General features: G+C 40.3%; 1 protein-coding gene across 1 annotated transcript in view; it reads right to left on the bottom strand.

Annotated features, from left to right (window-relative positions):
• Positions 1–22,370, bottom strand: part of NRXN3 (neurexin 3) — a 1,004,058-nt gene that overhangs the window by 120,814 nt on the left and 860,874 nt on the right. The window contains exon 14 of the mRNA XM_058162458.1: positions 16,401–16,403. Coding sequence (XP_058018441.1) covers positions 16,401–16,403 — 3 coding nt within the window. The remainder of the gene's footprint in view (positions 1–16,400; positions 16,404–22,370) is intronic.

Genomic DNA, 22,370 nt, shown 5'->3' with positions numbered 1-22,370 from the left:
ACACGGGCTCTTCACGGTCCATTATTTCTTGGGCTATCCTCAAGCGGTAGTTCCTTCTTTTCTCTCATGCCGGTTGCAACCCTGCCCGTCCGCCTGGGACTATCAGGGCAAGACAATTCCTGTCATGGGCCAAGGTCGTTTCCATGTGGAGACAAAACTTCAAAGGGTCCCTTCCCTAATTGTTGTTAAGGGCCCTCCCAACACTATTGGGGTTGGACTGGTTTAGTGCTCTGGGCATGGGTATCTCGGGCATCCATTCTGTCTCTGGGGATAGTTATGACTTCCTTTTTACGGAGTTCAGCTCTGTTTTTGACGGCTCCTTGGGAGGTATACGGGGTCCCCAATTTCATTGAATTTGGATCCACAGGTCGCTCCCATTCGATTGAAGCCCCGGAGAGTTCCACTGGCCCTCCGTCCCAAAGTTGAAGCAGAGCTAGATAAACTAATTCGGCAAGGGGTGTTGGAGCCCACGGATCATTCTAGTTGGGAGACACCCATAGTAGTTCCCATAAAGCCTGATGGCTCTATTCGCATATGTGCTGACTTCAAATGCACGCTGAATAAGGCTTTACAGGCTCATCCTTACCCTGTCCCAGTGGTCCAACATTTACTTCATTCCTTGGGCCCTGGCACCGTTTTTGCCAAACTAGATTTGGCTCAGGCATACCAGCAGCTTCCCGTGGATGATGCATCTGCAGGAGCACAGACCACTGTCACCCACCGAGTTTCAAATGCCGGCGCCTGCAGTTTGGCATCAGCATTGCTCCGGGTCTATTCCAAAATTTGATGGAGCGGTTACTTCAGGGATTGCCTGGGGTCGTCCCCTATTTCGACGACGTCCTAGTCTCCGCTGGTGGTCAGGCCGAACTCGTCGAGAGGGTGAGGGCTGTGTTATCGCGCTTCAAGCAGGCTGGTCTCAAGTTGAAACGCTCCAAATGTGTCATAGGGGTCCCTCAAGTAGAGTTCTTGGGGTATCTCGTGGATGCTAAAGGCATCCACCCTGCCCCGGCTAAGGTGGCCGCCATTAAATCTGCCCCTATTCCGACCTCAAGGACGGAACTGCAGGCATTTCTTGGCCTCCTTAATTTTTACAGTGTGTTCTTGCCTCACAAGGCTTCGGTGGCTGAACCTCTCCACCGCCTGTTGGACAAGAACACACCGTGGTCCTGGAGCCCCCTGGAGACTTCTGCCTTTCAAGCTGTCAAGGGGATGCTCACTTCTTGGCCGTATTGGTCCAATACAATGCTGACCTGCCACTTGTTTTAACGGCAGATGCTTCCCTTCGGTATTGGGGCTGTGTTAAGCCACCGCTTTCCCTGCGGCTTGGAGGCCCTCTCGCATTTTACTCGAGGACTCTCTTCAGCTGAACGTAATAATAGCCAGCTGGATCGAGAGGCCTTGGCCTTGGTGGCCCCAGTTAAGAGGTCCCAGGACTATGTGTATGGCCGCCGATTCGAGCTTGTTACAGATCACAAGCCGCTATTAGGGCTTTTATCCGGAGACCGGCAGACACCAATTATTCTGTCGCCCGTTTGTCCCGTGGACGGTATTTCTGGCCGCTTATAACTACTCCTGACATACCGGCCCGGCAAGCTGATCGCACACGCTGATGCGCTCAGTCGTTGCCCGTGCCTGGACAAGTCCACGATCCGCACCCGGTTCTCCGGTTCTCCTCATTGAGGACTGGGAGTCCCCCGTAACGGCCGTTGACATTGCGGCTGCCTCTGCTGCCGATCCCATTTTTTCGCAGGTGCTGGACTGGGTGCGCAGGGGTTGGCCGTTGAACCCCGCGGCCACTGCCGCCGCCACATTCAGGCCGCCTCGCCAGACAGCACGAGTTGTCATCTCAGCGAGGCTGCTTGCTGTGGGGACATAGGGTCGTTGTTCCCCCCGCACTTCAAGTTCGTGCTTTCCCGGTTGCATGAAAGTCATCCGGGCATCGTCCGGATGAAGGGGTTAGCCCGAGCTATGTCTGGTGGCCGTCATTAGATAAGGACATAGCTAACTGGGTTTCCCAATGCCAAGCATGCCAGATGTCCAGGCCGGCGGCTCCAGTCGCTGCCCCGAGAGAGTGGGAAAACCCCAGGGCCCCGTGGTCGCGGATTCATTTGGATTTCGCGGGCCCATTCAAGGGTCGCACCTTCCTAATTGTGGTGGATGCCTATTCGAAGTGGGTTGAGATAGCACTCATGGCATCCACCACTTCAGAGGCAGTGATACAGGTCTTGTCCAAGTTGTTTGCCACCCATGGGCTCCCTGATGTTCTAGTAACAGACAATGGACCGCAACTAGCTTCTGCCACCTTCTTGTCCTACCTGGCATCCCAGGGCATCCGTCACGCCCCAATTGCGCCATATCACCCGGCTAGTAATGGCCTTGCTGAAAGGGCCGTGCGATCGGCCAAGGAAGCCCTGGCCAGGTTGGACACGGGACACTGGTATGAGAGGGTATCGGCCTATCTGTTGGCCCAGCACACGACACCCTGCCCCAGTACTAACAGAAGCCCCTCTGAGTTATTAATGGGCCGCCGCCTAAGGACCACGTTGGACCGACTCCACCCCGGTTATTCACCCAGACCACCCCCTGACCTGCTCCCGCCGCCCCGGTCCTTCGCAGAGGGGGACCACGTCTATGTGCAAAATTTTGGGGGTGAACCGCGTTGGCTACCTGGCATTATTTCGGGCATAACTGGCCCCTGTTCAAATAGGGCCCGCCTCGAAGACGGCCGGACGTGGCGGCGCCACGTGGACCAACTACGAGGACGACCGTTAGCCATTCCCCTACGTGGCGAGAGGGAACACCCGATGCCCGCCTGGTGTGCGTTTCCCTCTAATTCTGTTCCGGGTTCCAGCCCTCCACATGATGCCGTCAGCGACAACCGACCGCCCGACCTACCAGGGGGTGGAACTTCTCCCATCGTTGTGGCTCCACCTTCTGGGGCCTCTGCAGCGCTGCAGGTCCAACCTCCTTCCATTCGTGTCCCGCCGCCCTCCCTTCCTGGGTTACGGCGATCCACCACGCCGCGTCGGCCCCCGGCATACTTACAGGACTACGCATGCGCGATCCGGGGGGGAAGGAGTGTTGTGTTCGGCGAGCCGCCATGTTAAATGAGAGACGGTATCCTATTGGTTAAGACGCATGGCAACCCAATGGGCGGGAATTCTTAGTGTGTTGATTGGCTCTCCTGTTTGACAGCAGGTTTATATAAGAGCTGTCAAACGCAGGGTGCCAGCCATTATTGTTTTGAAGTTGGCTTTCATTAAAGGTTGCTTGTTTACTACGCTCGTAGTCGCCTCAGTAATTCCTCGAACCCAATACACAATACATTCAAAGTGACAAAGTTATTCTAAAGTTCTTTATAGTTTCAGTCAATCGATGTCTGACCTATGTCCTGGTTTACTTTAGCTTCATTAACTTATAACAATGTACTTTATGCATCTATTCATACATAATATAATGTTGCAAAGTACTACCAGAAATACAGGCATAGTACTCCTACTAAAAGACTTTCGAACAGCACATCTTCTTTCCCATATAGGATGAAGTTCTGCTTCCTACAGCATCTGAGGAAATTGCCCCGAAATTGGCCTTCAAGTGAAGTTCATATTCTCCTGTTTTTCAACATGCGGTGCCATATTGAATCTTCTCAGTCCTTTGTGTTAAGCGTACAGTTCTCAAACTAAACTTAAAATATTCTCCCCCAAATTAATATATGGCAATAACCATGTAACCATCCTCAAACATAACATGAGATGTTCGAGGGTGGTCTTGGCGATATTGTTTGGGATGAGTTTGACCCTGTGGCTCCTGAGGACATGGACAGGTTGCTGGGTAGGCTGAATGCCACCACATGTTTACTGGACCCGTGCCCCTCCTGGCTGGTGCTGGCCACTCGGGAGGTCACACGAGGCTGGCTCCAGGCGATTACGACCGCTTCTTTGGTGGAGGGTGTCTTCCCGGCCGCCTTGAAAGAGGCGGTGGTGAGGCCCCTCCTTAAGAAGCCTTCCTGACCCGCTGTTTTAGGTAATTATCGTCCGGTCTCCAACCTTCGCTTCGCGGCGAAGGTTGTAGAGAGTATGGTGGCATATCAGTTTCCCTTGCACCTGGATGAAACTGTCTATCTAGACCCGTTCCAGTCCGGTTTCTGGCCCGGTTACAGCACGGAGACGGCTTTGGTCGCGTTGGTGGATGATCTCTGGAGGGCCAGGGATAGGGGTTGTTCCTCTGCCCTGGTCCTATTAGACCTCTCAGCGGCTTTCGATACCATCGACCATGGTATCCTGCTGCGCCGGTTGGAGGGATTGGGAGTGGGAGGCACCGTTTATCGGTGGTTCCCCTCCTATCTCTCCGACCGGCCGCAGTCGGTGTTGACAGGGGGGCAGAGGTCGACTCCGAGGCGCCTCACTTGTGGGGTGCTGCAGGGGTCGATTCTCTCGCCTCCTGTTTAACATCTACATGAAGCCGCTGGGTGAGATCATCAGTGGTTTCGTGTGAAGTATCAGCTGTATGCGGATGACACCCAGCTGTACTTTTCTACACCGGACCACCCCAACGGTTATCAAGTGCTGTCCCGGTGTCTGGAGGCCGACGGGTCTGGATGGGGAGAAACAGGCTCAAGCTCAATCCCGCCAAGACAGAGTGGTTGTGGATGCGGCATCCCGGTACAGTCAGCTTAATCCGCGGCTGACCATCGGTGGCGAGTCATTGGCCCCGATGGAAAGGGTCCGCAACTTAGGCGTCCTCCTGGATGAGCGGCTGTCTCTAGAAGACCATTTGACGGCCGTCTCCAGGAGAGCGTTCTACCAGGTTCGCCTGGTACGCCAGTTGCGCCTTTCTGGACCGGGATGCCCTATGCACGGTCACTCACGCACTCGTGACGCCTCGCCTGGATTACTGCAATGCTCTCTACATGGGGCTCCTTGAAGGGCATCCGGAGGCTGCAGTTAGTCCAGAACGCGGCTGCGCTGGTGATAGATGGAGCCCTCGTGGCTCCCGTGATAACACCCATCCTGCGCAGACTGCACTGGCTACCTGTGGCCTTCCGGGTGCGCTTCAAGGTCTTGGTGACCACCTTTAAAGCGCTCCATGGCATTGGGCCGGGTTACTTACGGGACCGCCTACTGCTACCAAATACCTCTCACCGACCCGTGCGCTCTCACAGAGAGGGTCTCCTCAGGGTGCCGTCAGCAAGGCAATGTCGTCTGGGGGCGCCCAGGCAAGGGCCTTCTCTGTGGGGCTCCCACCCTTGGAACGAACTTCCCCCCGGACTCCGCCAGCTTCCGGACCTTCGGACCTTCCGCCGCGGGCTTAAAACATATTTATTTAATTGTGCAGGACTGAGCTAGGTTTTAAATTCATGGGTTTTAATTGGGTTTTATTTGTATATTTTAATTAACGGGCTTTCAAATAAGTTTCTTAATTTGTTTTTATTCTGTATTTATATTTATATGTTTTTAAATGCCTGTGAACCGCCCTGAGTCCTTCGGGAGATAGGGCGGTATATAAATACGATTAATAAATAAATAAATAAATAAATAAATAACTAAAGTCATACATTGTATGCAAAACTGCATAAGAGTTTTCTATATACAAGCTATTTATATAAATCACATTTGTTTCAATAGAATTTGCTTCTTTGCATTGTATTAACATATGTATCCATGTGTTCATACATTAATATTGTGCATGAATATGTAGAATATGGTAAACTTGTCTGCATGCAGCATACATACACCCATACAGAAGCCTTATATGGTAGCTATTATTTTATTGTATTCTCTTAGTAAGAAAACACGCTATAAAAAAATAAGACTCATTTGTTCATAAAAAGAAGGCACAATTTTCTATTATGCCCCCTTTTAGCTCTTGACCCCAATTGACTTCATTTCCCTTGTCTCTTCCCACCCCCACTTCCTTTTGCACAGCTGTCTTTGCTTTGGATGTCTGACAGTGCAGAATGGACAAATGAAAGACCCTTGCAGTTATATACATAACACGTCCTTTCTGCAAGACTCAAGTGCTGATAGTGGCCATTGTAGAAACTATGTGACAGATGCCTTGCTTTTCTTTTGTATGCCTCTAGCCTTAGAGAAGAATCAAGAGAGTTTTCTGTAGTGGAATAATTTTTCCTCTGGGTGAAACCCATGCACGGGAGCATTTCCCAACTGTTCCCCCAAACAACTGTCACATTGCTTGCTCTTGCTCTAGTCACCACCAGATGTCCATCAAATATATCCTGGTTGTTTGGTTAGAGCAGCATATTGTAAAAGAAAACCCGATACAATCCCTGGCAGATAGAATTACTCTTGTATAACTCCAAATAGGACACATACTTTCTGCCATTGCTGTACTTTTAACATCATTGTCTGCAATTCCAACTGTCTGCCATTCTGCCTATATTGATTGACTTCATTGTATGGCCAACAGAATGGAAGAAATGTTGAAAATCATACAGCACCTGTTATGAAACTGAAAGTTGCCAATTGCTCAACAGAAGAATAAAGGTAAAAGCAGATGGAGTTGTGTCTCTGCTGTGCCATTTTCCTGACACCACTTAATGACATTGGTCATTCTGTGACCAACCTGATATAATGAGCCTGACATAATGCAGCTTTTGAGTGTTTCATTTATCTTCATATCTATTTGAGAAAGAATTTGGAATGAAGTTTTTACACAGTTGGTATTGCTTATGATGATTTCCCATTTGCACCATTATACTTATAGTACCCTACTTTTTAATACTATTCAAAAATTTCAGCTGGTCCAGAAAAAGCACATCATAATGCTTATTAGATTTGGCAGACCAGAACACAGGACTCCAATATTTTTACTATCTATCCTGATTGTCCAATTGTACCACATTTAAGTGAGTTTTAAAAACCTGGCTGTTCCCGCCGGGCCTCGGATTAGTGTATGAACCAAGCTGTCTAAATTTTAGGCAGAGGGAATATTGGATGGATTTGTTCCCACAGGGTAATTTCTGTTCTTTTTAATATGATTTCCTCCCCTATTTTTATTCTGAAGCTGCTCAAAGTTTTTTTGGGAATCAGGCTGTCCTGAAGTTTGATGGCTGGCTGGCTGGTTGGCTGGCTGGCTGGCTGGCTGAATGAATAATATTTTTTCTAAGATCAATTCAAAAGTGCTATTTTTGACCTTTAACTCTAGGAGTCTTGAGAAGAATTTTTCAGGAATCATCTCATTGTGTTTGAGCTAGCCATCCCTGGTGAGATAATCTTTAACTATCTGGCTTCATATCTCCCCATCATCTGAGGAACATGAGTTTTAAAAAATAGGGCCATTGGTGTAAAAGCATTAAGCAGAAGAGCAGCCATCAACACACACACACACACACACACAGAGACACAAATAATTACCTTTCAATAAACATTAACTTGTTTCCTTTTTCACCAAGCATTTTTGGGTAGAAGTATACCTAACAAAACATTTTTGGATAGAAGATACGTTCTATCATCTGTTGTTCTTTTTTACTACCATATTACCAAATTTTAACATTAACCTATCATCTATACATTTACATATCTGAGTATGTAAATTTGTAACCTTGAGTAACAATACCATTTTGAAAGTTAGTATATTTACTTTTTGCAAGGAATAAGAAATAACTTTTAACACTTATACAAAATTGGTTTCCTTTTTAGATTAAGCAAGCCAAAATGTGATTCCAAATGATGATTGCTAGTTAGAAAGTGTACCTATAAGAAATCTAATAAGATATAATGTATGAGAATCATTTTTACATGCTACTGATAGCATATACTGAAATGTTATTGAAAATTTCCCATTAGTTAGTGAAATGTTTAACTGTGGAAATTCATTATATATCCTATAAAATCAGTAAGAAAGTCCCTTTTGTCATTTAGTATGTCAAATGAAGTAGAGGTGACATATATTAACTGTATAGGAATGAAGTGCCAGCTGGTTAGAATTGCAAGGCAAAAAAAAAATCAGTTAAGGTATTGAAAGGCAGTTATTCTATTGTTCAATATTTCACTGTTTTGTATTATACAGAAATATAGTAAGTAAAAGCAGAGTCCAGAGAATCATAGGAACCATCCTATTGGATCAGGCCAATTCTTTTGAATCAGGCCAAATGTCAGCTTAATTCAGCAGAAGCAATAGTAATAGCACTTAGACTTATATATGTCTTGACTATGCTTTTTAACCCTCTCTAAGCAGTATACAGCATCAGCCTATTGCCTCCAACAATCTAGGTCCTCGTTTTAAACCTCAGAAGGATGGAAGGCTGAGTCAACCTTGAGCCTGGTGAGATTTGAACTGCCAATTGCAGGCAGCCAGCAGTCATCAGAAGTAGCCTGCAGTATTGCACTCTAACCACTGCGCCATTGCAGCTCAAATCCTCTCCTGTGAGTAATATTTGGAGACATGCTTACCCTGATAGCAGGTAATGTTTTAAGGTGTCATCTTAAAAGCACAGAATCGAAATAGTAAGATTTTCAGGTAATAGTGGAACAATTTCGAGTAACATATTTGCAAAAATGCATACAGGCAGAAGTGCAGACAAAAATGTATTTCTTAAAATAAAGTTCAGATTCATTTATGTTGGAAAAGCTATTGGCAGATGAGAGAAAAATAGTTACAAGCTGATATAGAATGAAGTGAATTTACAAGCTTAAATGAGAGAAATAATGAAATTTTTAAAAATATTCAGTATTCATTATATACCCTCCTAAAAAGATCTCTTCATTTGTCTGATGAATCTCTTTTTACTACAATATTCATATTTACTTTTTTCCTTTACAAATTCACACCTTGGCATGACAAATCCTGCAAATTTTCAGTTTATTTGTTAGCTAACTGGGAAAATGAGCCTCGGTGGCGCAGTGGTTAGAGTGCAGTACTGCAGGTTACTTCTGCTGACTGCCAGCTGCCTGTAATTTGGCAATTCAAATCCCACCAGGCTCAAGGTTGACTCAGCCTTCCATCCTTCCGAAGTCAGTAAAATGAGGACCCAAATTGTTGGGGGCCATAGGCTGACTCTGTAAATTGCTTAGAGTGGGTTGTAAAGCACTGTAAAGTGATATATAAGTCTAAGTGCTATTGCTATTGCTAAAACAAGGCAGATTGTCTGATTCATGATCTGTTAACAAAGCTTAGTTTGATGCTATGGATTATATGCTCAGTCTTGGTTGAGGTCTTCCTCAATTCTTGTATAAGTTTGCAATTGGATGAAGGATTCATGAAGGATAAAGACATTATTTTTCAGTCACAGCATCAAGACTGCTGATTTCATACAGAGGGCTACATAAGTAATTTAGGATAGAAATTCATCTATATCCTCACTGGTCTTCCTAGTATCATAGAAACCATTATGAAAATACCATGTCATACATTTGCCAATATACACAACAGCTTAATGCCTCTTTTCAAGCAATGAAAAATGATGTTAGTTAATCAGAGGCAGGATTCATGGCCATCACAGAAAAGGTATCTTTGTAAATTGCCAAAGGAAGGGAACACAGTCTTCAGCTGTACAGGAAAAGGAATCTTTGGCTCTCAGGGGAAATGACCTTGAGCTACTACGGGTGTGAGATGGAGTTTGATGGCAGAAAAGTGTTCTGAACACACAAAATGACCAAGCTGAACAACGTCAATGAGTGGGCTGAATGTTACATGCCTACCTTTAAAACCACTATGGTATATGGTATATGGTATATGGAAATCTATATCCTTGAGCCTATTTCATTCATGACTTGCTTTTAAAGGGAGCAATATTGTACTTCTTTTGCTCCCAACTCTTTACTTTCCTACCGCAAAAGAGAGATAATAACTCTCATTATGTTGTGTGACCCAGTAGGAAGTCTGAACGCAGTTCATGGTGTAATGCTCCTAAAAGTAAGCAGCTCTATTTAGGAGCACTTTTCGAATGGAATATCACAGGGTAAGAGGTCCATAGAAACTCCTTTCAGCTTCATCATGAAAGAGTAGGATTTGTACATTAACTAAAACAAGTATATTCACCTTGATGATCTTCCAGCAGTATTTGATGTCTAGAATACAAGAAACTGTATAAGAAAATTAATTTTTGCTAAGAGCCTTCAGATTAGAATGGTTTCTCTATCATTAAGAACAACAAAAAAGCACGTCTCTGGAACTAAAGATACAATGCAGAAGCCTAAAAATCACTTATATTATTTAAAGCCATAAAAGCTTTTGAGCTTCACAAAACACTGTTTTTAAATATACATTATGCATTAATCCCACCCACCCCCCGTAGGTATTTCACTTGAGAAGATTACAAGTGATATGACTGAATGATCATTATGGGCAACCAATGACCATAATATTTAGTGAAATGATAAAGATTGTAATACTGCACAATAGAGGCAAGTGAGCAAAATTCCACAGTCCTCTAAGCAATTGAAGTTGACCTATCAGATAAGAACAGCATACTTTTCTTTTCCAAACTTCTATGATTATTAAAAGCATTATTTAAAAATAGTTCTATTGTGTAAAAAGAAGAGTATAGAAATACATGCATGATTGATTCAACCATCCCCCACTGGGCAAGAGCTACGGGGATATTCTTAAATCTTCCTTCCTTCATGGATGAAGGCAAGACATCCAATCTGGCTAAAGTAAATCCTCTCGTGATTCAGTCACAGTCACAAATTGTTAGCAAAGAGACAGAAAGTAGAAGTGGATAAACTTCCATACCAGCCTAAACCAGATACAAATAGATTTTAAAAGATTCTGTAGATCTGCCCAAACTGCACATCTATACTTTTGAATGTTTATGTCCCTTCTTTGGAGTAAGCAATTGTCAAACAAGAATTTAAACTTTTCCATCTCACCCCAAACTGTCATTATCCAATTTTGTGTGAATATGAATCGTGTCTTCATGCCCTCAACTGTACAAAATGTAGGTGTATGTACTGCTTGACTTACAATGACAATTGAGCCCCACATTTCTGTTGCTAAGTGAGACATTTGGTGAATGAGTTTTGCCGTTTTATGATCTTTCTTGCCACAGTTAAGTGAATCTCTGCAATTGTTAAATTAGTAACCTGGTTGTTAAGTGTTCTGTCTCCGTCCTCACTTTGGAGTAATGGGCTGGCCTACAGCCAGTGGTTACACAGCTCCTATCAGTCCTGGCCGAGAAAACGCAGCTGCCTGCCAAAAAGTTCAAACAGATTAAGACTTCAGCTCACTTTGACATAGTTCAGCTAATTTGCTTCCCATAGAAGTGAGAGCAGTCCCAAAGCTCCTTATATATCCTGTGGGGTGGGGCTCCTGCCCCAACCTTCCCTTTGATGACACAGCCTCTCTAAACTTCTGAAGCGCAGGGCGGTCCAGGCTTGATTAGTATGGTTATTAGCTGCGTCTGTAGGCGTAGCCTGAGGAAGGGAGGAATCAGGGGATGTCGGCCTCATTACATCCTCCGACTGGCCTGGTTCTGGCTCCTGGAGCTGGGCCAAAGGAATCGGTGCTCCTGAGGTAAACCTTACCGGCCCTTCCCCCTCACTCTCAGTCACTTTCGGGCATGGGGCCAGGTTTGGGGGCTGGAGCCACAACATTAAGTGAATCTGGCTTCCCCATTGACTTTGCTTGTTAGAAAGTTACAACAGAACCCTGAGACACAGTAACGGTCATAAATATGAACCAGTTGCCAAGCATTTAAATTTTGACCTTGGGGATGCTGCAACAGTCGTAAGTGTGTAAAACTGTCATAAGTCACTTTTTTCAGTGCGGCTGTAACTTTGAACAGTTATTAAATGAACTGTTTAAGTCAAGAACTAGCTGTACTTGACAAAATAAGAGTTATTGTATTTTCTAAAATCCTGTGATTGGTAACACTCCCAGTCCCAATAATATCAACATCAATTAATCCAAGTTTTTTTCATATTTTGTTGCTTCTTTTCAGGTCTTAGTCCTTTGGAAAAGCCATTAAAACAAAATTGCCTTGCTTAGCATTCATGCAACAAATGCTAATAGTTTAGCCTATAAATGGATGACTTAGTTCATGGAAGTGGAAATCTTGCAATCTTCTCTCCAAATTCACAAAGATTCTCATTTTAAACACAAGATGATTTCAACAGAACCACAGGAAAGTATTCCCTAAAGTTCACTTCCTGATATAATGAACAAAAAAGTTATGTGGATAAATTTTGGGCTCAGCTAATCTTTTTTTTTAAAATTTATTTATTTTTGTCACAACAATATACACAAACAATTGTCATAGATAAAACAACATATTTTGAAGAAAATATATATATATATATATAAAATATGCATCAACTATATCAATTTGATATAATGAAGGGAACAATAGGACAGGAACGGTAGGCACTTTTGTGCTCTTATGCACGCCCCTTATAGCCCTCTTAAGAATGGGGTGAGGTCAATAGTAGACAGTTTTTGGTTGAAGATTTTGGGATTTTGAGTAGAGACTATGGAGTCAGGTAATGAGTTCCAAGCATTAACAACTCTGTTACAGAAGTCATATTTTCTGCAATCAAGTTTGAAGCGGTTGACATTTAGCTTGAATCTATTTTTTGCTCTTGTAATATTGCGATTGAAGCTGAAGTAGTCTTTTATAGGAAGGATATTGCAGTAGATGATTTTGTGTGTTAAACACAGGTCATGTTGATGTCATGCCTACAAAACTTGTCATGCCTACAAAACTGATTCTGAGTTGATCTTGGTGTGGAAGCACTGAGTATCCTATACTTGGCTTTAATAACAACATAATGTCTGAATAATAAAAATAAAATTGTTATATTTTTAAAATATATTTCTAATCAAGATAAGCAGCAATTTTCAAAGGTCTTTGACAGCTGACTATTTAACTATCAGTGCCATGAAATAAAGCCAGTTTATACTGATAATCAATTCATCTTAAACAAAGTATTACCAAGAATTTTTCAGGCTTTCATGCCTGAAATTTTAGATTGCTCTGCCCACTGACTGGAGCTTTGATGTTCTGCATAAAAAGAAAAAAGACTCCACTGAACATTGACTACTTAACATAGTAGACAAAAGTTATATGGAACATTTTAAATCACCACGATTGATTCCTGAAGACCATCTAGACAAATGCCACTTAGCCACTATTAAATTGATATTTAAGAGACTGGTCTTCCTATCAAAAATATCCAAAACAGTAAAACTCCCCCATCATAGTCCCCTGAATAGCACAACTTCCTATCATTTGCTTTTGCCCATCCACCTATCCAGCCATTTGTCCATCCATCATCTTCCTTCCTTCACCTGTCTTACTCTCTGCTCTTCTACTAAATTCAATGTTTCTAATAGGATGGAAAACATCATAAACGATTCATAGCAATTATAAACAGCATTGAAATAAGTATTATTTTTCCCTTCCTCATTATTGGTCTTGACTCATTTCCCAATCGTACAAAAAGTGCAACATTAATCACTGCATAACAGTAAGAAATAAACCATGGATTATGATTTGTGCATTCATATCTGGGAAACTCAAATACTTTGGCCACCTAATGAGAAGAGAGAGGTCATTGGAAAAGAGCCTGATGTTGGGGAATATTGAAGGCAAAAAAACAGGGGAATGGCAGAGGGTGAGATGGTTAGATAGGGTCATCAATGCAATGAACATGAATTTGGGCAAACTCTGGGAGATATTGGAGGACAGGGACTCTGATGTGCTATGGTCCATGGGATCATGAAGAGTTGAACATGACTTAGTGACTGAGAAACAACAAATGCCTGGGGAACAAAAGTGAACAAAGCAGTAAAATAAGTTGTATATAAAATAGCTTTGTGTAAAGATCTCCATTGTTATGGCACACACACACACACACACACAATAAACCCATTCTCCTGTTCTCAGCAGAAGTCATTTTTCAGGAAAAGTATAAAGAGTGTGTCAAGTTAAATGTAAAACTATTAAATTTTATCATTTTTAAAATCTGTCTGTTATAAGGTTATGAAGCATTATATGCATCCAAAGGGGAAAGTAGTAAGCACTATCATTTCTCCTGCTTCAATTTATAGTCTTCTTAAAATAATATTGTCTTTTTTCTATAATTTTAAAGTATACTAGTAAAGTGCTTAAGTGCAGGGGTGGCCCCAACACATTTAATGCCTGAATGAGAAAATACAATATAGATTGATGTCTGAAAATCTGCCATTGGGTATAGTTTACATTATCCTGTAACCTAGCTGGTATATTATATTTCACATTGAAGGATCAGGATCTATACTCCAAATAACTGTCCAGCTACACCTATTTTGGAACTCAGCTCCAAATTTGTCCTTATCAAAGCTTAATCTAATTGTGTCAGTTCCTGCTGATAGTATTTTCTGACATCACTTATAGTGGTGTTTTTTCTTTCTTTCTGCTACCTAGCAGAAGTGAGTAAAAAACAGGGTTAAGGAATTTTATCTAGAACTCCAAAAGTTTGTTTTATTTGTGTAGTATTAATGTGCTCGCTCCTATTAAGTAATTAAAGTTTAAAAGAGAACAGTACAATCAACACTAAGCCAAAACAATCAAAAAATCCAGCCGTTTCTCATGCCTTCATCTCTGGATATAGGCTGATCATTCTATGCTATCCCCTCAAAATCCTACAGAAGACCTAGGTTTTCACTGCTCTTCAAAAACTTAATAGAGAAGGGCCATCCTTACGACTAGGGAAAACTATTCTGGAAGACTATCGTTATATTTGGGGCTATTATTGAGAATAGCTCATTGTCAGACCCTTATGAAAACATTCTTATATGCCTTCTTTCACAAATTTTATTGGAACCAGAGTTGGTAGTTTCTGAAATAAGGAATTCCAAAGTAATAAACTACTCTTTGACTTTCTCCAGAAATTGACCAGAAACCAAAGCAGTCAATGTGGCAATCCTAGGCATATCCACAACTATCCATATTGTTGCATTTTGAATCAGCTCAAGTTTCTGAATAGCCTGTAAGAGCTGTGGGTTCTACTTGCTGTTTTAGCAGGTGATGTGAGTCCAAGAGGACCCTAGGCTGAGAACCAGCTTTATACAACGTATGTGAAATACCAGAGTTTAAAATAGTACTGTGCAGGATAATATGATGAAGGTATCTTTTCTTTTATGTACACTGAGAGCATATGCACCAAGACAAATTCCTTGTGTGTCCAATCACACTTGGCCAATAAAAATTCTATTCTATTATATATATATATATATATATATATATATATATATATATATATATATATATATATATATATGTGTGTGTGTGTGTGTGTGTGTGTGTGTGTGTGTGTGTGTGTGTGTGTAGGTCTTTGGTTATTCGGGTTTTCTCCCACGTAAAATTGGAAGTGTCTTGGCGACGAAGTCTCATTCGTCATCTTCAGGCTTCAGCTTCGTGCTTCTGGGAGCAATGCTTCTAGCATTGCTCCCAGAAGCATGAAGCTGAAGCCTGAAGATGACGAATGAGACTTCGTCGAAACGTCGCCATAGGATTACAACAAATGTTTGATCTTTGTCTGAAATGTATAGGGCTTCTTGCTTGAGCAGGGGGTTGACTAGAAGATGGAGGTCCCTTCCAACTCTATTATTTGGTTATTTTAGATTCAATATACTAGCTAACCTATTTCTCTTGAAATTTTTAAATGATACCAATCTTAATGCTGCCTTCTAAATTCCCCTAATATATAATGAATTATTTTGGTTTTTATTGTAATTTCACAACTATATGATAGAAGCTGCCTTGTGTAATATAATGTAATATATTTAGCTGAATTCATAATAAATAAGACATTTGGTTCTTCCAACATATATTTTTTTCTACCTAAAGGAGGCACTCTTTTGAGAAAAAATCGGTAGAATTCCTCCTATCCCTCAAAAAAAATGCTTAAGAGTCTCCTTGAAGAATTGCTTAGAGTTGTGCTTCTCAACCTCAGCAACTTTAAGAAGGGTTTCAACTCCCAGAATTCCCCAGCATATATTAGACTTATGGTCATTATGTTCTCAAAGCCTGGGATTTGTTTCTAGAAAAAGAAATTTCATGCTGCAAATCTGCTAGAAACATTGTATACTGCACAAAAAAATCTCCAATTGATGATGATTGTAGTTTCTTCATGGTAAAAGTAAATGGATACAGTAATTTCCCAGGGGCAAATGAAACTACTATAGAACAGGAAAAAAATGTAAAATTATATTAGCTTTCTTTTTTTATAGTTAAACGTATTTGCAAATTATTAAGGCTTTTATTTGCATGCACTTGTATATATTTTATTTATGCCATATTTCAACATTTTCATAAATGTATTTCCTAGCAGGCATTTTCCCTAAAATAACAAATGTTATTTTGGGGGAAATGCCTGCTAGGAAATACATTTACTAACAAATGTTAGTAGGAAGTACTAGATGATAGTCCGTCTCATAATTACATTTGGAAGGCAAACTGGCTCCAGAAACATGACATGGGCTTGTCAAAAGAACTCGAATACCAAATAGTGATTACCCTCAACTAACAGATTAGGGACCAACTGTTGGTCAACAGCCAACTTTTCATATATCACAGATTATTAAATGTCTCCAAATACATATATTTGAAGCCAATCGGTTAGGAAATTTGGACCACCTGCATTTATCCAAAGTCCATAGCAACCATCTATTTAACTTTCACTCATTCTAATGCATTGAGTAATATCTTCAGCTCCCAACAGTCTATTGCAGAATCGACATATGCAAAATTTAACCTATTTGAAGCTAGAAGTCCATCTTAGTTAAAGGATGTTAGTAGTAGAACTAAAACAAGTTTGAAACCAATGATACTTTTAGTCCCAGTAAATAATATAGATTAGCAAGTGAATGTATATATGCTAGATTTGTATAATCTGATTCATAGTTCGATATCTCAATTTTACAACATATCCCAAACTACATCTATATAATACATATTACCATAACCAATCTTAGTTCAGGTTCATAAATGGAGAATGCATGATATTCAACCAATAATTCAATATTTATTGAATTCAATAATTCAAATACTGAGTTTGTCATACATGATATTATAGCAATAAGAGATTAATAAATCAAAGAAATGAATTCTGCATTAACTGGAAATTTCAGATGTTTTTAGATAAATGAAATAAAAGTGCAAAAAATATTAATTAAACCATAAGGAACATTTTACTTACTGGCAATACTATATACCTAATAACCTTTCAGGACTTATTGCACTCTAGGGATTATCACATTTCACAGAAGAGACAAGATTAACATATAAGCCTCTTGGGCTAATTCAAAAAGGATAGAAAATAAAGTTTCTTCTGTGAATTCTTACAGAAAGAACTAGCACAAGTTTTCTTAAGATAAAATACACCAATGAATTGAATTTTTTCTTAGTAGGACAATCAGTGTCGAACAGATCCAGCAAAAATGCTTTGAATAATTCGGTCCGCTTTTCTTGACTTTGAATTTGCTGTGTAACTCAATTTTTGCTCTAGTGCCATGACTTTTCTTAAAATTAGTAGTGAGAAAAATCATTGGGGTTTTTTTCTTCCCATTATAATCCACAATCAATACATAAATTTAATTATTTATGATCTTTCTATGCGCATCTTAACAAATAACAGTACTAATAAAGATACAAATATAATCAACAAAGAATATTAGATATTCACCTCCACTTATTATCCATGAATACTCATTCGTTTTTACTTTTGTTTTAATTTTGTAGAGGATGTACATTTCCATACTACTTTGGGATTCTCAGGGAAGAAAGAATAAGTGACAATACATATTAGTTTCTTGTCTTTCACTGAAAGATCTATTTTGCCTGAATTTTGACCTGTTGACATCTTCACTGTGACTTTAGTTAAGAAGCGATCACAACCTAGAGGCATTCTGCTAATTGAATTAATAGGATATTAAAAGTGAAGGGATTACTCTTATGCTGATTGAAGCATAATAGCAACAATCTTTGCAAAGGACACAAATGGGAAATGGGAATAAAAACTACGAAAGAAAAATACAATTTTTGGTGCTCTGAATGATCCTACAAAAACCACCTTAAATAATAAATATTTTAATTTATTTCTGACCAATATATGAAAATAAAATCAACTAAATTAAGAAAAGAGTTTCTTTTCTTTTTCTTATTTTTTTGAAGGGGGGAAGATACGTTGCCAATTGCAAAAAGGACAAGTGAATTTTTCTTTCTTGACAGCTGTAGGTTACCGTATTTTTCAGCATATAAAACCCAGAGTATAATTAGTTTTTGGGCAGGAAAACAATTCTGCCTCTGCTTATCAGCATCCATCAGTATTCATCTGGCTAGTATCCTTTCGGCAAACAGTCAGCTTCAGCATGTTATTGCAGCCTGATTCACCACGAGCAGCTGATTGGCGATTGGATCAGCCTCCCAGAACCCACCAATCAGCTGTTCCAGGCTGCGGGAATCGCCACAGCCCATTGCTGCCTCTGTGCACCGCATTTTTTTCAGTTTTCAGAGGCCAAAAATGCAGTGCACAGAGGCAGCAATTGGCAGCGAGGTGCTATGGCGATCCCTGTAGCCTAGAACAGGTTTAAAATAAGGCATGCGGAAGCTGAAAACGCGATGCACGGAGGCCAAAAATGCAATGTGCAGAGGCCGAAAATGCGATGCACAGAGGAGGCAATTTGTGACGGTGTGCAGTGGCAATTGCCACAGCCTGGAATGGGTCTAAAATGGAGTGTGCAGAGGCCAAAAATGCAATGCACGGAGGCTGAAAATGGCCAAAGGGTGGGGCCAGTGGGTGGGCAGGGCTTCGGTAACATTCGCTGTATAAGACGCACAGACATTTCCACCCATTTTTAGGGGGGGGGAGTGTGTCTAATATTCCAAAAAATATGGTAATTAGAGTGACAAATTTCCTCTGTCACTCATAATCACAAGGCACAAGTGAAAATAAGTGTTCCTAGAACCAGACCTTATGGCAATGTGTTGCTCAAAATTCTATGACTCACAGCATCCCAGAACTATAGTAGAAGGGAAAGATTAGCAAAAACAGGACACTTCTTTGATTGTTTTTGAGTGATTTCCTACATACTGAAGCCCCATAAGATATGTTTTAAGCTTTTCAACATTCAATAGATTCTCTTCACCCTGACAATCTTTTGGAAAGGCTCTTTTGAGAATAATGAAAAAAAAAAAAGCCTGCAGGAAGAATTGGAAGAAGATTCAGCATGCAGGCTCCCTTTCTGTTTGTGCTTAAAGGATTTAGTAAACATGTTCTGTCCTACCTGGAGGATCATGAGCATTCTGTTTCTGAGCCTTGATATCACATAATTGCAATATATATGATTTTAAGCATTCAGATCAGTACTTCATGCCTCCACCTTCATTGGATAGATAACATAGTTTGTTGCATTCCCACTGAAATATCTGAACATCTAGACAGTATTTAGCTTCAATTGCCTGAACAAAGTGTGAGAAGCCTAATTAACTTACTTATTTTAGGGTACACTTTCCTTATTTATTCTTAGGTACACTTAGTTCAATTCAACTACTATTATGATGTTGGTTAGTAAAGTATGAAGTGATGCTAGCTGAACTGCCAATAAATGATTGACAGAAAATGCTGAACAACCTGTCTTTCCATAAGTCATCCCTTAGGAATGCTTTGAAACATCAAGAGGATTGCTTGGGGATAAATCAATCCTGAGAAACCATTGTTTTTGTTTTTGTAAGCCTCCCAGAGTCACTGAAAGATTCTTAAATAAATAAATAAATAAAAGTTGTCATCAGATTTAAAGGTAAAGACATGCACTTGTCATACAGTTTCCTGGAAACAGTATAAAAGTGGGTTGCAATTGCCTTCTTCCATTATATATATATATATATAAAATTGCAGACCAGCCTATGGTAGTAAAAGTTCTCAGTTCAGTATTAACATGGTCTGACCCTGCTTATCTTTGTGAGCTTGCACGATGAGCTCTGACCAATTAAGAAAACTCCTTGGTCAGGTGAGAAGGGTGGTCAGGCCAAGTATACAATTTTCAATGATAGGAGCAAGGCCTCCAGTGATAGCATGACTAAAAGAAAGAATATCTTCCCTCTCATTTGGATGCAGTATAGCCGTACTCTAACATCAGTCTGCACTCCAAGACATAATGGTATTAAAACCAGAATCATTTTAAATACACAATTACCATATGCTTCAATATACTACGCACAGCAGCAAGGCAAAGTGAAATTCTCTCAAAAGGTACTGTTTGATGGGAGAACCTGGTATGTCAGGGCCTCAGGGTCGGTGAGAACAATTTAATACCACACATATGATTTCCAAACAATTTAAATTTGACTACAGAACAAACACATGTTGTAAAATCTGCATTTTCAGTTAGGATCAGCAGGCAGCTCTGATAGTCAGATACCGAGGTGCTTCATTAAATGGAACAAACATAAAATCTCAAGCAGGCAACACAGTATTATTAGCTCCACTAATTTCTACTGGCATGAACAGAGTTTCCAAATTCACAAAATGCTGCTGAGCTTAGAAAAAAGATTCTAATAAAGTAACTGCACGCAGACTATAGCTGCTTATCAGTAGAGTAAAATTCACTTAACTAAACAATGCCTCAATCAGAGTTCCTAATTCCAGAGGAGCATCTATATGCATTTGGCTGAAAAGTCTATGGTCTTTTCAATCTAATGAAATAGATAAATTAATATTTCTGAAAACGCGGAAAGGGTATTTTTGTGGTGGACATGGTTACTTTAAATCAGGGGTATCAAACTCGTGGCTCATGGGCCAGATGCATCACGTGCTGGCCATGACCATGCCTGGTTTAGCCAAGGGGAGAAAAGTTGCGATACACATGATGCAACCATGATGCCATGAGTTTGACACCCCTGCTTTAACTAAAGGACAACATAAAAGATAGACCTATGCTCTCCCCCCCCACCACCACCATGGTATCTTTAGCAGAAAGCATCACCTGTGTTTAATATAGCTTATTCAGATGGAACTGAACATATTTACCAGGTGAATGAAAGAAAGAATTCACTTTCACCATGATGATAATAAATTGATTTACTCTTGAGAGACAGTGAGTTGTAACAGAAGTGCATATTGACTTTTACCTTCCTTCTGGTGAGAAGAATGAAATGTCAAGAGTTACTGCTTTAATATCAGCCAAGGCAAGCAAGTCCATTAGTTGTAGTGTGAGTGGATCCAGGAAATCATTGTTCAAACTATGTTTCTAAATACTGGCGTGTGCTTTATTAAATCATTCTAGTATTTTTTTAATCCATCTTTTGATGGGTTAACAATTTAAATCAGTGCTATACGTCTTTCATGATGTAAAAGAACCAGAATTGTGACAAGGAACTAAAGAACACAGATTGTAAGCATTTTATGGATTGTCGGTAGCAATTTTGAAAGACATACAAGTTTCAAGATAGTTCTTGTCTCACTGAAGATAAAAGTGTTTAATTTTTTGTTTAAGATGACATAAAGATCTATTTAAAAAAAGATGATACTCAAGAATTGTGGAGAATCAGAAGTAAAAGAGAAAGCAAACCTTTGCAAAGATATTTTGCAAATGATTAGGTAGCTTAATCAGTTACTAAATAATTAGATTGCTTAATAAATTATATTCATAAAGTATATATGGAGATTCTCAATCATCCAGGTGTGGTTGTCCCAAAGATGCTTTTCAAAGGCAACTAGATTTTCTTGGTTTTTTTCTTTGAAAATGAAGGAAATTCTTCTGAACTGAAGAAGTTTCTCCAATGAAAAATAAAGTATTTTCAAGGAAATAAACCAAGACAGTCCAGTTGCCTTTAAAAAACACCTTTGGGTTACTCATAAAGTAATTCTATATATGCTAAAAAATATCTAAACTTCAACATGCCTGCTTAAATGCATAATATATGGAATAAAACATATGTTGCTTGTTACTATTTTAATCACAGTCTATGGGATTTACTTCCTTTGGTGTAGATAAAAAAATGTAAAGCAGACCATAACTATTTTTCAGAAGATTTTATATGTACTTTAACAAAAGTATAGCATGCTAATTAAAAATATTTAACATACAGAATGTTTTGGATTGAATTTGCAGAGCTTGAGGTCTGCCACCTGTGTTACATCATGAAAAATATCAGAAAGCAATTAGCTAAGTAGGTTAGCACTGTCCTAATGCCTGTATCAAGAATACATGGTAGGGTTGGTTTTTTTTTTATAAGCCTCAAAGAAGTAGTTGTAAGTCTTCTTGTCCTAAAGCTCTTGTTGGACTCAACGGGGATAATTATCGGTTTCAATTTATTTGGGCAGAATAAAGCATTGGCAAGATGGTGGTTTTCTTAGATGAAAAAGATTTTGTGGAATCATTTTAATCTGACCTGTAAGATTAAGTTGTATTGATCAATGTCTACAGCC

This window comes from Ahaetulla prasina, chromosome 1, assembly GCF_028640845.1.
Source record: "Ahaetulla prasina isolate Xishuangbanna chromosome 1, ASM2864084v1, whole genome shotgun sequence".
NCBI classification, from domain to species: Eukaryota; Metazoa; Chordata; class Lepidosauria; order Squamata; family Colubridae; genus Ahaetulla; species Ahaetulla prasina.
Note: the sequence above shows the minus strand (reverse complement) of the source record. Positions and strands in the feature narration are given on the sequence as shown.